We start from the raw sequence: 16506 nt of genomic DNA, 5'->3' as shown, positions 1-16506 counted from the left end.
ATAGATAGATAGATAGATAGATAGATAGATAGATAGATAGATAGATAGATAGATAGATAGATAGATAGATAGATAGATAGATAGATAGATAGATAGATAGATAGATAGATAGATTGTATGTTGATGTTTTTTGTGTTCTTAAATTATGAATTTGGAAGCATAATTCATGACTGGATGCCAACAACCATGTGCATTTATTCACTTACAGAAAACAGCCGAAATGACTATAAAATAGGTCAACAATGGCAAAATCCTTGGTACATTTACGCTCATATTTTTTGAGCATGCAGCTAAAGGTGTGTCGTTTACATTAGGGGGGAACCTGCATTTCATAATCGCATATCTGTATTTCTGCAAATCTACTGGAGTAAACTCTTTCGAACTGCATTGTTGATGTCATCTGGACCAGTTTCTTTAAGTGAGGAATGTTTTGTCCCCCATCCAGAGGACTTCGTCAGTCTGTCGCCTGCCAACTAGATCTGTCCCATAGGTAGCTTTCACTGCTGTGAAGGAAATCCTTTTCTGTTGTTATTTACCTGGATAATTGAGCTTACAAACCTTTTTGTTATTGTTGAAGTTCATTCATTCAGCCTTTATTTATTAGTCTCACTGAGCCACAAGGACTCATTTACAAAAGAGACATGTTTTTTTTTTTTTTACATTTAGGATACAGATCGACCCTTTAATGCTGCTCAGGACTCGTTGGTTTTCATAGTGCTTAAGTAATATGGCCTCTTGGAGTCCAAACTAGTTAAAAATTTATAGCCCTCTGGTCCCATCACACACATCCTCTGTGCATCCTGCTAATTTGAGTGTTCAAGGCCTCAGATAAAAGCAATCAAGCACCAAGAATCAATATAACTCACGCTACTTTCTATAGACACAATAAATATTTCAATGTGAATCATTTTAGTAGCTTTAGAGAGAAAATAAACTTGTATGAGAAATTAATCTTGGGTCTACATTAGAGGAAATGACTGTGGAAATGTGTTTCCTCAATCATCACTGAAATAAAACTTTAAATATTTAATGCTTGTTTGCTTTCGTTTCTCCAGTTGTGTCTTTGTGTGGCGACTCGCTCCAGAACTAACTATCGCCATGAGGGAGAGGCTGCACCAGCTCCAACAAAACACAAACTCAGCGCCCCGCGAGTCCCCCGGCATCAGGTGACGACGCACAGCCGCTTATTGTCAACGTTCACAGCAAGAACCAGTCCTGAAACAAATAGGTTCACACTCAGAGCTCGTGGTTTGGACTTTTTCTGCTTTGCTGTAGGCGGGAGGTGTACAGTGCTCCTGCTATGGTTGGTCTGTCCTCTGACAGCGACCGGGAGCAGGAGGAGGAGGAGGAGGAGGAGGAGGAGGACAGAGTGGAGAATAACGCTGATGACAACATAAGTAAAACTTCTTCTGACAGCAGCTGCAGGGAGGAGAACACAGGTACTGTGATTACATCAACAGAGAGCGCCCATAAAGTGAAACATAAAGGAAACCAGGGGATGTTGGCATGATCTGCTTCACTTCCTGGTATTTTAGTTTCACGTCAGGTGCAGCTAAACCTGACAAAAGAAAATCCATCATTTTTGTTAAAGCTTTAATTGTAATATTTCCTCCAATGTCAGGTTCAGATGAAGAAAAGGCTGCAGAGCTGACTAAGGTAAGACTGCTAAAAATCTAAACACTAAGATAAAAGAAAGTACTTTTTCTGTGAAGCTGCAGTGTGAACGCTGAGCTGAAACTCAGCTGTTTAAGCTGCTGTAAAAGAAGCAGAACATGAGCTAAAACCAAACGTATCAACATTCTTACTGAAGCAGCAAAATAGTAGCTAAATTTTAAAAAGGCTAACTAGAAGTATCAAAGGACTAGCTAAAAACTAAAAGAAGCAAACAGCTGATTAAGAGCTAAAAGTAGAACTCTATCCGAAAGTACCAAAAATCTAGCACACAGCTAAAAGATCATCAAAAGGCTCACTAAAATTCTCAGAAAACTAAGGAGAATTTATCGAAAAAAGTTAAGTCAGGTCCTCAAGCTGGATTATTGAGCATGCATCAGGATAAGTAAAATTTAAATTTAGCAGTAGGCTAGTGTAAAAAAAAAAAAAAAAAAAAATATATATATATATATAAAAGAGCAGGTCCCTGGTTCAAATCCCGGTCTGGGGGCCTTTCTGGGTGGAGTTTGCATGTTCTCTCTGTGCATGCGTGGGTTTTCTCCGGGTGCTCCGGTTTCCTCCCACAGACCAAAAACATGCATGTTAGGCTGATTGGTAACTCTAAATTGTCCCTAGGTGTGAGTGAGAGAGTGAATGGTTGTTTGTCTCATTTGTCTCTATGTGTCCCTGTGATGGACTTGAGACCTGTCCAGGGTGCACCCCGCCCCTCGCACAGTGACTGGTGGACATGGTCACCGACGACCCTCGTGACCCAAAATGGAAGAAGCGGGTAAAAGATAATGGATGGATGGACATGTAGGAGAAATATTTGTGAATGAAGTTAAATATATTGAAAAGTACAAAAGCTGCATAAAACAAAATTATCTTCCTGAATGTTTTGATCTATGAACAACTAAAGTAAAGTTTTCAGAGGAATATTCCCACTCATTTACTCATATACATAAATATTTTGTAATTCAACCTAAATAAAAAAGTTTCCTTTCTGAATCAGTGTTCATACAATAATGAAAAATAGATTAAAAAAAGAGTCATTTTTGCATCACTGTCACATTTTTAAAACTGTTCTGTGAACTTTTCCATTTAGTTTACAGAATTGTTTAATTTGAATATCTGCTATGTTGTGCTTAAAATCTGTTTTATTGGAACGAACAAGGAGAAAAGCACAATTATAATATACTGTAATATATAAACATACAGTAAAAATAATAAATACAATGTACAAAAGTTTTTCTCTCATGTGACATGGTGTCAGACTTTCTTTAAATCATTTAAATTGGTCTTGATCAGAAGTTCTTTAGGATTTCTGGAGGTCTTTCAATGTTTTCTTTGGACTTCGGCTGAGATTTTATTCATTTACAGACATTCTCAGATTGTTTTCATTGTTGGTTTATAAAGACACTTAACTCTAACCTTCAAATCATTAGTTTAAAAAAAGTCTCAAACTCAAGGGATGAACCAGTATTGTGTCAACACGGAAAACGGAACATAAATATGTCTTTAAATAGACTTTTTAGACAATTTGTTACAATTTCTTGAATCAATGAATCAAACTAATATTTCACCACCAACGAGGTGATTCTCAAACATCAGTGAGCTGAAAGAAAGACCTCTAGAAGGTCTGGCTGCTTGGAAGCAAACCCCGAAGACATGATGGATGGTTTAAAACTTTTTCACAGTACCATGTATGTCACTGGTTGATCTTGTGTGTTTAGGATGGAGCCGTCACCCAGGTCCCTCCTGATGCCACGAAGCGTCCCCGGAGGTGCTGGTCTCGCCGTATGGGCTCCCTAGAAGTGATGATAAAGTCCATGCTGGACCTGAGACAGGTGGAGACATTTGGACAGAAAAGGAGCCCCAGTTTGTCCACTGATGACAAACGGAGCGTCTCCAGCCTCCAAGAGACTGTGGTAAGAAGAGTTTTACATAAAAAGCAGGAAACTATGTGGATGGATTTAAAATCATCCGTGTCCTTTTGTTTTTCTGCTGCAGCAGACAGACGAGAAGTCCAGGAGACAAAGACGCTGGCTGTCCTCAGTCAAGTGTGCCAAGGAGACAGATGCAGCGGCACGCTTCTGTGAGGGAAACGAGGACGACTCAAGACCAGCAGAAAGGTAGCCCACCTCCTGCTCCAACTGGTCTTTTTACATCAGACACGTCTCATTGCTGTCCTGTCCCCGTTTGTGGACATCAGGGATTACACGGTGAAGGACTGCGGTGCTATGGGGCGAAGGATGCGGACCGAGAGCCAGGAGAGCCGCAGCCCAGACAGCGCATGCTCCTTGGACTACGACAGCACCGAGTCCGGCCCGGACCACATCCTGCACGGTGAGGTCACACTCTGAAGGTCCGGTGGAACTCCCTTTGGTTCTCCTCTTTTATATTTCGTCCTCTGTTTTTGTAATCCAACTACTTGGTGCTATTTTTGTCATTCTTATACTTTCAGCAGATGGGAGCTTTGACCTTTGGTTTCTGAAACGTTGAAACTTTTCAAAATATTTATTTCCAAACAAGTTCCCTCAGAATAGTTTATTTTTAAAATCTGTTTCAAGCCTTTTGCTTCCTCTAACCTTTTATCAGCGATTTTCTACTTTTAGCTTTTAGATAATTTTAGGTATCCCTTTGACACGTTAGCTTTTAGTCTTTTGCTTCTTTTAGCTGTTAGCTAAGCTTCCCATTTGTCACTTTAACTTTTAGTTTGCCTTTTGATTTTTCTTAGCCTCACGTTTCTGTTAGAATACCTTTTTGTCATGCTTCAGCTTCTTGGTTTTGGTTCTGCCTTCTGCAGATGATGAGTCTCCGAGTGTGGGCAGCTCTGATGATGAGAGTAAAGACGAGGCAGAGAGGAGGCCGGCAGCAGTGACGAGTTTAGACGAGGCTTTGAGGAGAGTGAACAGCGATCCTGAACACGAGCAGGAAGACTTCCTTCGGCAGAACTTTGAGACCCTGGCAGAGAGCTGCAGCACCGGTAAAAAAACAACCTACTCAGTTATACCTCCTTTAACCAGACAGTTTGTTCTGAAGATCCCCTCTATGAGACTGAACTGAAGCCTCTAACTGGAAGAATATCGCCATTTCTTTACAGGACCTCACATCCAAGTACAGACATTACTGATTTGGCCTCACTTTCGCTTTTTGTTTCTGTCTTTGATATTTTTCCGCAGCTGAGCAGAGCAGAGCCCCGAGACTCAGTATGTCTTCATGCTTCCTGTCCAAAGAGCACAAGAACAGGTACAATACCAGGTAACAGGTATAATACCAGGTAACAGGTACTGCTGACAGCAGGTGCAGCTTTCACTCATGACTGTATTAATAAACCTTTGTGGACACTGACATGTTCAACCATCTGAGAATCGTCCTGTTCTGGTCAAGCTGTCACTCTGATTAAAGTCACCAGATCAATGTGGGATTTTTCTCTTTTTTAACATTATTAAACTAAAGAAAATGCCATTTTTAGTTAGAGATAGGAAGAAATATGCATACTAGCTTTCTGTGTAAGTGCTAACTCAGCAGCAAGCCTTCTGATACATTCACTTTAAGCTTGTGGTTTTCTGATTTAATTAGCATTTTGCTAATTTTGGCTTTTAACTAGTCTTCTGTTTTTTTAGCTTTAACAACTCAAATTCAGCTTCTTTAGCATATTTCTGTAAAGCCATCCCACACTAGAACTGTCATTTCTAACCCGAACCCGAAAACTGGCCCGGACTGACTCGGGCCGTTATAATGTGATTATTGGGTGGGCCGAGCCGGTCTCAGGCTTTTAATTAGGTCAGGATCAGCCGTGATCAAATTATATGATAACATGGCTTGCCATACATTCACCAGCCGTACGCGACCATTTCATCACGAGCTGACCGGCCTTGAAAGAGGTAAAAAGTTCAGTTAAGCTTCAGATGGGACTATACTGACAGGCAGCCATCCATCGCCCAAATGGACGTTCATTCTGCCGCTGCACTCTGCGGACGCGCGCGGCCGATGATCCAAACAGGTGAGATCCCCAAGCAGATGTGTGTCAGAGCTGTCTGCGTGTCTCAGTAATTCAGTTGAATGCAGGCAGAAACGGGATGTAAATGTTTTTTTATGGCCATGAAAGTACAAACTCCCTCTCAGTTATGAATCTTCTACCTCGTTTATTCAGCTGCGCGTCCTCGACTGTTAATAACTAATTAAATTTTTTTTTTTTTTTTTTCTGGGTTCGGACCTGTAATTACTGTTAATTCGTCGGGTTGGGTGGGGTTCGAAAATTATGACTGCGGGCTGGGGCCGGATCGGATTTTTTGGGCCCGAATGCAACTCTATGCCACACTCTGCATTCACATGACATTTTATGGAAAATGCCATTTCTCTTTTTTTTTATAAATAAATTATAAGACTGAGGCCCAGATTCACTATTATTGTGTTGTCTTTGTTGTTAGCTCCCATCAATTGTTCTGCCTTTCTGTCACTTTTGTACCTGATGCAAACAGACACAAAAGTGACAGACAGAAAGAGAAAAATGTTTGTGTCATAATGAGCTCCAGGTTTTAACAGGAGAGGTACAGAGACACCTCTTATCTATATGAAGAACATCTGAATGGATCAAAAGGAATCATATGTTTGGAAGCTTGACAAGTCACACGCTACGGCCTTTACGGACCTTATGCCATATGTAGTGACATCACTACAGTAGTCCCTCACTTATCGCGGGGGTTACATTCTAGACACCCCTGCTATAGGTTAAAATTCACGTAGAAGGGACGTTATATTTATTTTAGTATTTATAAATATTTTAAGGCTTTATAAACCCTTCCCACACTCTTGCAATATTCTTAACAATGTTCTAAACTCTCTAAAAGAGCACAGCGAAAGCGAGCAGACAGACTGATGCTATGATTACTGAGCCAATCCGGGAATGGACTGGCCATCGGGAGCACCTGTACATTTCCTGGTGGCCTGGCCTGCTCAGTGATCACCAAGGGCCTGGACCAAAGGCTCGGTTTGGGTCGCGCTTGATTATTTAAAATAAACAATCCATCCACTCAGGTATTAGCGCCTACAGACTAAACAGTAGTGATGGGGAAAGACAGGCCCCAACCCCTGCCCCCTCCTTTCTCTTTCTGAGCCTGTCTGTTACAGCAGAGCAGAGACACACAACACCTGTTGTGTGTCTTTCCCCATCACCAATCGTGTGTCGTGTACAATCTTAGGTTGAAGTCCCATGAAAGTGTGAGTCCACGAAAGTGGAACTGCAAAGTATTGAGGGACTAATGTATGCATCAATATTATCTCTTACCTCATTTAAATGGGGACAAACTGCACCAAAGCAAGGATATGCTGTGTCATGTCAGAGTTTGTAATGCTCATTTTGACTGAGCTTTGTGAATTAGACGATGTGCAAAACCTGAAATTGCACCTTCAAAAGCTTTAGAAAAGTTCAGTGAGTCTGTACCTCATCGTACTCTCACACAGCTAAATGTAAAGATGTACTGAGCAGCTGCACCAAAGAGCAGCACCTCTAAAGCTCAATAATTAGTGTACGTTATCTTGTGTGCACAGTTTAAGCCAGTTAGGCTCTTGGAATAAATTTCCAAATGAGCAAAGTTCTGCTCATTTTCACACACCGAGGGCAACAACTGCTTTTCTCTCTCATCTCTGTGCAGAACTGTGCCTTCATTTGATGAAGTGATCACAAAGGAACAAGATGAAAAATCTACCAATCCTCTGGTGTCAAAAGTACGTCCGTTAACGGGAAACAGCGAGAGCGGAAAGGCAGGGGACGGGATCCCCTCGTCTCCCTCCAAAAATGAGAGGTAATAAAACACAGATTTAAAATATATATATATTTCATAGAAGTAATGCAAATTTTTAAAAGGTTCAAAAAAGAATTATGAAATGATGAAGGGAGTGATTATAAAATATTAATAAGCTTACATGGAAGTTATGTAGCTCCACCCATGCGGGACGAAAAAGGAGTTTAGTTGTTGTTGTTGACACTGTGGAAAATAATGTTCCTTGTAGATTTAATATTTAATAAAGATAACAAAAATAAAAGAAAGATGTTTTAGCCTCATCTACAGTACTTGTGGTGTTTTTAAAAACACAATTTCATCAGTTTTTTTGTGGGGAAATAGTTAAATCTGTTTAAAAAAATAGTGCTTGCCCCAAATCAGTTTTCCACCCTAGAAACTCAAACAACAGTAAACATGTTCCTGCTGCTTTTTCTGTGATGTTCTCACCTAATCCAGATCCTGTTGCCATTAAACATTTCTCGTGAGCTGAAGTTGTTTTTAACTCAGGGAAATTTTGTAAAGGCTAGTTTAGGGACAAACTTTAACCAAGCTAAGCATGTTCTTTCTCTGTATTTTAATGTTCTTAATATGGATGTTCTCATTATCAAGTGGTCGGAGTTGCACTCTTTTAGTTGAAACACGTAGACAAAATATAAATTATGAATACTAAATTAAATTTCCTGTTTAAAAACCATCTGGAGCAGTGAAGATGCTGTTCCCACACATAGAGAAAAACATTTCCCAAGTTGTTTCAGAGTGTTAGTTTTTTATCTGACTTTTTAATTTACACTTTATTTCAAGTTCAAGTCTCTTTATTGTCATTTTCATCACATGTGATACATGAGGTGGAACGAAATTGTGTACTCAAGTTCCCAGTTAAATCCAAAAATATAAAGTATAAAAAGAAACAGTATATAAGGATCTAAGAAATACACTAAGATATACACTAAATGAATGCTAAACTGTGCACTAAAAGATTTACGCTAGACACTAGACATTCGTTTTTCTGCTCACTGCAGTTACAGCTAGCCATAGCAGCTAGCAACAACTTGCTACTGTAGGTCAGCAGTTATGAAGGATGGCAGGGTTGCATGAACTTCGTTCAGCTCAGGTTACTTTAGCAGCTTCAAGTCTTCCAAGTCAATGAGATATCCAGCTGCGTGCGTGCCAACAGGGCAAATCGGCTCGCCTTAAGCCTGCCTTCTCTTAGAAGAAATGTTGTAAATTGAGTTGAGGGACCAAAGGATCAAAACAAGTCCATAATTATGGTTCGGAAGATATGCAAGAGAGTCTCAGAAGCAGTTTCACAGACAGACAGAGCAGCAAAGCAAAAAAATAAATAAATAAAATTACTAATTCTGAGTTCTGACGCACAGAATCACAAGTCCAAGTGTGAACTGTGTCACAGAGTAAACACATTAAAAACCTTATCTGCAGTGTTGTTCATTAAAATGACTCAACACTATTAATGTATTAAAGAAAATATACATATGGTAGACACACTTAATGATATTGTAATCCATTGCATTAGGTAATACATTCAGTGAGTACTTTTACTTTTAATACTTTAAGTATTTTTAAAAGCAAGTACTTATTTAATTTTACTTAAGTAAAAGTATTAATGTGGTACTTCTTTTACTAGAGTACATTTTTGTCTGTTTATTTGTACTTTTACTTTACATTGTTTGAGTACTTTTTCCACCATTGTAAATAAGCTATCATGGAAAACGCAATTATGAAATAAAAGAATAAAAAGGAACATTTTTTTAATAATAATGAGCTTAGATACTTATTTCATAATGCTTTATTTACTTATTTAATTTTGACCATTTGGGCCTTCCACAGTCCTGGGTGGTCATTAATGCAGGTTTTTCCCAACAACACTAGAACACTGTGTTTGTGTGCTTCTTGTGTGCTCGTCTCATGCAGCGATGATTGATTATTTCTGGTGTGGACTTTGGCTTTGTAACATTGACAGCCTTTTTACAAAAACAAGTTTTATGTTTTAAAACATGTAGAGCTTGATGTTGAGCTGTGGCATCTCAGCAGGGCTCCAGAGAAGAATTCTCCTCTGAAACGTCGACCTGTGAAGAAGATGACCCCAGGGTCCAACCACTGGAGGATGTCGAACCCTCCACCTAAAGCTGCAGCCATGTTGGACAGAGCAGCGTGTTTACAGAAATCCCAGTCTGCACAGAACCTGAATACAGACCGTAAGTTTCACTGTGGTTCAGTATTCTTCTTACCAATAGGTTTGTTCAAGCTTCTGTATCATTTAGCTCTGATTTTATTGTTGTTGAATGTATTTAAACATAAAGTACCATCTTAAGTTATCTTCTATATGCCAAAATAATTAGTGTATTAGTTTAAGCGCTTCTAATTAATTTAGTTAAAACTTTACATAAACAATGCTGGTACTCTTCTTCTCATTGTTTGATTTCCAGCTTCTCGCTCGCCTCTGCCCTCTTGTGTCCAAAAGGAGGCTTACAAGAGACCCCAGCACATACCCCTGACAAATGTCACTCCTAGATCTACCTTTAACTTCTCCACTTCCTCCTCTGGGTCGCCACGCTCCCCCCAGTCCCCCTTAGCATGGGAGAGCCCCAAACTGAAGCCCCAGCGCTCCTACATGAACCCCACTGCGAGCTCCATGGCCAAAAGCAGCCGGTCGTCCTCCTCCTCTTTGAGCGACGATCTCCAGTCTGGATCTCCACCTCGCTCCCCACGGAATAGGAGGTCATCAGAGGAGGCGGAGCCTCCAAATCTCGTCAAGTTCCCAACATCATCATCCTCAGCTTTCTCTCACCTCATAGTCACAGCTTTGCCATCCCATTTGACCCAGAATGGCCCTCCTTCTCGCATCCCGCTGCTGAAGCAACCTGTCAGCGCCCGGCGCAGCCTGAACCTGGACGTGAAGCCAAGCCCGAGTTGCTCAGGCTCTCCTTTGAGGACCTCTGCTTCTGTAGTGGACGTTGGTTCTGATGTTTCACCTTCTACCAGAAAAACTCAAGGTAAGACAGCGGTATTCTCAGGATGCATCACATCCGAGGAGCTTCATTTCTAACTCCAGGTGTGTATTTATTTGTTTATTTTGTCGTTTTCAGCACGATGCAGGCATCACTCTCTGCCTTTTGATCCTGCAGTGCCAGGCTCCATGTCTGTGACGCAAAGAAGAAACTCTGATTCTGAAAGGTACTTTTTTAAAAGAAATAAACAGCTGTGAATATGTATTTAATAAAACAACAGCTCTGTGTTAATCTGTCAACATCATACATCAGATCAGACACTATTATCGTAACGGACTTCTATTTTCTAACATTTATTTTCAGAGAGGAAGGTCAGGTGGCTAAGGAGCGCCCTCTGCTGCGTGAAAAGAACCAAGCTCAGTCAGGTTTGACCTCCCAGAACTCTCTTTTAGTTGCTTGATCGGAAACTTCTGGTCTGTCCGTCTGTTTTTCTCTAAGTATCGTCGTGATTCCACTTGAACTAATTTCTAATTATACTTAGACAATTTTTCAGAGAATCTGCACTTTTTCTTTCTTTTGCCTCTTTTCATTCAGCTCTCACATCACCTCATTTATTCTGTGAATGCTTATAAAGCATTGCTGAGTTCCTTTTTGGCATCTAACTCATTCTGCAACATTTGTTCAACCATAAGCATTTACACTGCATTTTTGCAAGAAATACAATTTCTCTAGTTTTTATTATTATTCAATACTATGAAAGGCAGGCAATCACTTAATGTGATTGTCTGTATGTGTCTGACTGTTAGCAAAATATCTCATGAACGAGTGCAGAAATTTTTATGAGCTTTCAGGAAATTATATTATCTCCATCTACAACTGAATAACTTTTGGAGTCATTCTGATTTGAGATGGCTGGTACAGTTAATCAAGATGGCTACAACTCAACCCATTTTTCAGACAATGATCTAAAGCTTGGTGTCGTAGTAGCTGAGAATAGGCCTGTCATGATAACAAATTTGGCTGGGCGAGCCACTAGGGAGCACAAGCCAATTTATCTCTTGTGCCGGTCCCAAACCCTGGTAAATGGTGAGGGTTGTATCAGGAATGGCATCCGATGTAAAACACTTTTGCCAAAACAATAATGCTAGTTCATCAAAGTGAAACCATACCGGATCGGTCCAGGCCCGGGTTAACAACGACCGCCACCGGTGCTGTTGACAAACAGGGTGCCGGCGGAAATTGTGCTACTGTTAGTCAAAGACCACAAGGAGGGAAACGTGTCAGGAGACAGAGGGAGAAGAGGAAAGTGAAGAATGTAGGAATGAGGGTTGTAACTCTAAATGTGGGGACAATGACAGCCAAAGGTAGAGAGCTGGCTGACATGATGCAGAGAAGGAAGGTAGATGTTTTTTGTGTCCAAGTGGAAGGGCAGCAAGGCTCGCAGCATTGGAGCAGGGTTCAAACAGTTTTACCATGGTGTGGATAGAAAGAGAAATGGGGTAGGTGTGGTCCTAAAGGAAGAGTTGGCAAAGAATGTAGTAGAGGTGCAAAGAGTGTCAGATAGGGTGATGTGCCTGAAGGTAGAAGTAGAAGGTCTGATGCTAAACATTGTTAGTGGTTATGTCCCACAGGTTGGATGTGATGAGGAGGAGAAAGATAATTTTTGGAAAGATCTGGATGAAGTGATAGAGAGTATTCCCAGGGAGGAGAGAGTGGTGATCAGAGCAGACCTGAATGGACATGTTGGTGAAGGAAACGGAGGGGATGAGGAAGTGATGGGTAGGTTTGGTGTCAAGGAAAGAAACCAGGAAGGACAGATGGAGGTGGATTTTGCCAAGAGAATGGAAATGGCTATAGTCAACACCTATTTCCAAAAGAGGGAGGAACGTAGAGTGACCTATAAGAGTGGAGGAAGGAGTACGCAGGTCGACTACATTCTGTGTAGAAGAGGAAACTTGAGGGAGATTGGGGACTGTAAGGTTGTGGCAGGGGAGAGCGTGGCCAGACAGCATCGGATGGTTGTGTATAAAATGACTGTTGTTGTGAAGAAGAGAAAAATAGTAAAATCAGAGAAGAAGACCAAATGGTGGAAGATGAAGAAGGAAGAATGTTGTGAGAAATTCAGAGAGGAGCTGTTAAAGGCTCTGGGTAGTAAGAAAGAGCTTCCAAATGACTGGGCTACTACAGCAACAGTAATTATAGAGACCGGTAGGAAGGGACTTGGTGTGTCATCTGGACAGAAAATGGATGATAAGGAAACCTGGTGGTGGAATAGTGAAGTGCAGGACGCCGTTCAAAGAAAGAGGTTAGCCAAGAAGGCCCAGAAACCCGTCGTAAGCTCAGAGGTGACTGGGCTTTCTCTGTTGCAGGTCCACGACTGTGGAATGAGTTGCCACTGAGTGTCCGGCAGGCTCCCACACTCTCAGTCTTTAAGTCTCGCTTGAAGACCCACTTCTATTCTCTTGCCTTTAACACGGTGTGATTTGTTTTGGTCCGGTCTGTTCTCTACTCTGTTGGCCATTTTAGTTAGCTTCTGCTGCTATTTGTATCTGTATTTCTATTTTATGTTTTCCTGTCCGCTGTGCATGTTTGTTTTCTTTTGTACAGCACTTTGGTTGGCCTTGTTGCTGTTTTAAGTGCTCTATAAATAAATTGGTATGGTATGGTATGGTATGGTATGGTATGGTATGGTATGGTAAGAAGAAATATGACAGTGAGCGGACTGAAGAGAGGAGACAGGAATATAAGTAGATGGGACGTAGAGCAAAGAGGGAAGAAGCTAAGGCAAAGCAGAGGGTGTATGAGTTGTATGGGAGACTGGACACTAAAGAGGTCAAGAAGGACTTGTACTGATTGGCAAGACAGAGGGATCAGGCTGGAAAGGATGTGCAGGTTAGGCTTATTAAAGATAGGAATGGTAATGTTTTAATAAGTGAGGAGAGTGTGACGGGGAGATGGAAGGAGTACTTTGAGGAGCTAATGAATGAAGAGAATGAAAGAGAAAGAAGAGTAGAGGTCATAGAAACTGTGGACCAGGAAGTGGGAAAGATTAGTGAGGGTGAAGTCCCGAAAGCTCTGAAAAGAATGAAGAAGGGGAAGGCAGTAGGACCTGATGGTATGGTAATCATACCATCAGAATCATACCAGTGGAGGTTTGGAAATGTCTTGGAGAGATGGCAGTGAGGTTTTTGACTCAAATATTCAATGGCATATTTGAGGGTGAGAAAATGCCTCAGGAATGGAGAAGAAGTGTGCTGATGCCCATTTTTACTGGATAAGATTAGGAATGAGATAATCAGAGGTACAGCACAGGTTGAACAACTGGGAGATAAAGTTAGGGAGGCCAGACTGAGATGGTTTGGGCATGTCAAGAGGAGGGACCGTGGGTATATTGGTAGAAGGATGTTAGAAATGCAGCTGCCAGGAAAAAGACAGAGGAAGGCCAAAGAGGAGATATATGGATGCAGTTAGAGAGGACATGAAGATAGTTGGAGTGAGGACAGAGGATGCAGAGGACAGGTGCTGTGCAGAGGACAGAGTGAGGTGGAGGAGGATGACTTGCTGTGGCGACCCCTGAAGAGGGAAAAGCCGAAAGAATAATAAGAAGATTAATTGTCTCCGAAATTATTGCGATAAACTATAATATTGTTTGAAATTAGACAATAATTAGTCATTGTCAAATTTAAGAAGAAATGTTGGTTAATTTTTATGTGTAGTACATTTTTTGAACACTGGATGGCAATATAAAATAGGTTGAACCAAAGGATGGATAGTGAGGGAGTGAGCAGCATGTCTCTTTAAGAAAAATGGGAGGGAGGCCCCTTGATGTGACATGGCTTTCTCTCATTCCTGTTTTTCAGTTCTCAAAATGGCGGACGCTCTGTGTGGTTTGAGCTCTTTAGCTATATAAAGCATAGCATTGAGCATGCATCGGAATCTTTCGCATAACATTTGTCACACAAAGCTTTTAATAAAAAAAATCAATAAACAAGTTCTCAGCTTCTTTTTGCAGAGAAAAACAAATTTTTAGACAAAGGTACGGGTTTCAACCGTGAATTTTGGACAGTGGTTAATTTGAGCCGGATTCTGTCGGAACAAGATCTGGGAACTCTTTCATTTTGACCTATTCTGTTCCGGCAACTCTTTCCTCGGATCCGGCAGCTCCACCCCTAAAAGTCCAAAGTCATCGTGCATTTTTATTTTTATTATTTTTAAAAAAATACTAGAGAAGACGTTGCCCTCAGTCCGGCAGACCCAGTCTGTGGATATTCCAGCTGCAGCACGCACGGCGCAATAGGCAGAAGGGGGGTGGAGATGACGCCGGATCAGATAGTCACATTTACACACAGAGGTGCTGTGCAGAGTCCTTGTCTCCTCCTCCTGTCCAAAATATTGTCCCACCTCTGCGGGGCCGCGCACTGAATAACACCCCCTCTCCTTCTCTTCTCAGACCCCGAAACAGAAACGATCATTTATTTAACAGAATAAATAAATTCCCTGTGGACAGTGCACGTTACGCACAGAAACGTATCCAATCTCTACACAGCGCGCGCACATATCAGCAGGTGTTTGAACTCCTGTTACATTTTAGACATAATAAATTAAAAAAAGCTTACTGTAAAAAAAAAAATTTTTTATTAAAAATACAAAGAAAGAAATGTTTGATGTGTTATTCACATTAAACGTCACGTTTCAAAACAACGGCGCTATTTTGTCAAAATAACAGCGATCAAAACGTCAAAAAGACAGACCAATTTACTTTAATAAAAAATGGATGGATTGTCCTTAGTTGGACAACAGAAAACTGAATCCTTCAGGTGCTTCAAACAATGCCACAAGACTGGAGCTGGAGTGGAGAAGAGTTCAGCTCAGAACTGTGAAGTGAGGGGTGGGGGTGGGGGGAGCTGCACACACAACCTGCTGTTGCTCTCCAAAATAATTTTATTAAGTGTGTGCACCACCACCCTGCTGTTTCGACATCAATCAGTTTACAAATTAAGCTCTGTTTTTGAAGCTTCGACAAGACGGAGTTTTTTTCCCCGAGGTCGGCCTGGTAGCTTAGCTCGTAGCTTAGCTCGTAGCTTAGCTCGTAGCTTAGCTCGTAGCTTAGCTTCTCAGCTTAGCTGCTTTTAATGATCCAAAACCGCGATTTTGGATCATTAAAACAGATTTTAAAGAGAAAAGAGAAAGGGAGGGGTCAGTGAAGAGCACCGGAGTTGAGCTTTTTGTCATCCAGTGTCTTCAGTGGAAAGAGAGAGACACGAAGAAACAATAAAGCCGATAAATGAAAATGAGGTTGATCATTTTCTTTTATCGTGCGATTAATTGATTTATTGTTTATTGCGACGGGCCTAGCTGAGAGTCACACCCATCACATACTCTGAACACCATCAGCTCACACTAAACTTTAGTTTAAAACTTTGCCATGCAAGGTGACAGGCAATGTTCGTTTCTTTAAAGACGTAATGTCAAAGTTATTGTTTCTAACGAATTTAAATAGATTAACCTCATATTTACCATTATTTTATAAAAAAAAAAGACTAAGTAAAGATTTTAAATGCTGTTTGTTTATTTATCTCCCTGCTGCTTCATGAACATCAGCACATTTTGTATATATTTTATTTTAAATTAAAAGCACTGAAAGTGTAAAGGCCATGACATGTACTAATACTATCATATATACAACTATACACATATTCTATATTTGTGTCCTGCTGGAAGATAAAATCTGTGAACGGATTTTGTCTCAGTTTCATTTTGCTCTTTTGTCTCAGCTCAAACACCTAATCCTCTGTTCAACAGCCAGTTCTGTTTTATTCTTTGTTTTGTTTAGTTTTCACAGTGTGACTTCTTTACTCAGTAACACTGGGTGTGTGTGTGTAAGTGGTGTATTACATCTCTGTGTGTGTCTGTCTATATATCTTGAGTCACATTTTAAAGTCCTCCTCTCCATCTCTTGCTGCAGATCTCTCAGTCACCTTGGAATCCTGCAGACAGGCCATCACTGAGCTCCAGCGCAGTTTGAAGAAGACCATCTTTCTGTTTACTACGGTCTGTGTGCGCGCGTGTGTGTGTGTGTGTGTGTATTTATATATATATATATA

At 40.8% G+C, this 16506-nt stretch overlaps 2 protein-coding genes across 2 annotated transcripts in view; both read left to right on the top strand.

Annotated features, from left to right (window-relative positions):
- fermt1 (FERM domain containing kindlin 1) overlaps positions 1–16506 on the top strand; it is a gene marked incomplete at its 5' end in the record, with an annotated part of 928370 nt that overhangs the window by 314037 nt on the left and 597827 nt on the right.
- Positions 1–16506, top strand: part of LOC119418709 (mitogen-activated protein kinase-binding protein 1-like) — a 40701-nt gene that overhangs the window by 23330 nt on the left and 865 nt on the right. The window contains exons 19-30 of the mRNA XM_037686041.1: positions 1056–1166; positions 1276–1439; positions 1622–1656; positions 3384–3578; positions 3661–3782; positions 3863–3989; positions 4447–4636; positions 4833–4899; positions 7308–7457; positions 9483–9649; positions 9881–10447; positions 16368–16453. Of these exons, the coding sequence (XP_037541969.1) occupies positions 1056–1166; positions 1276–1439; positions 1622–1656; positions 3384–3578; positions 3661–3782; positions 3863–3989; positions 4447–4636; positions 4833–4899; positions 7308–7457; positions 9483–9649; positions 9881–10447; positions 16368–16453 (1981 nt within the window). The remainder of the gene's footprint in view (positions 1–1055; positions 1167–1275; positions 1440–1621; positions 1657–3383; positions 3579–3660; positions 3783–3862; positions 3990–4446; positions 4637–4832; positions 4900–7307; positions 7458–9482; positions 9650–9880; positions 10448–16367; positions 16454–16506) is intronic.

The sequence above is a fragment of the Nematolebias whitei genome, chromosome 12 (assembly GCF_014905685.2).
Source record: "Nematolebias whitei isolate Nwh7 chromosome 12, NemWhi1, whole genome shotgun sequence".
NCBI classification, from domain to species: Eukaryota; Metazoa; Chordata; class Actinopteri; order Cyprinodontiformes; family Rivulidae; genus Nematolebias; species Nematolebias whitei.
This window is presented reverse-complemented; position numbering and strand designations above follow the sequence as displayed.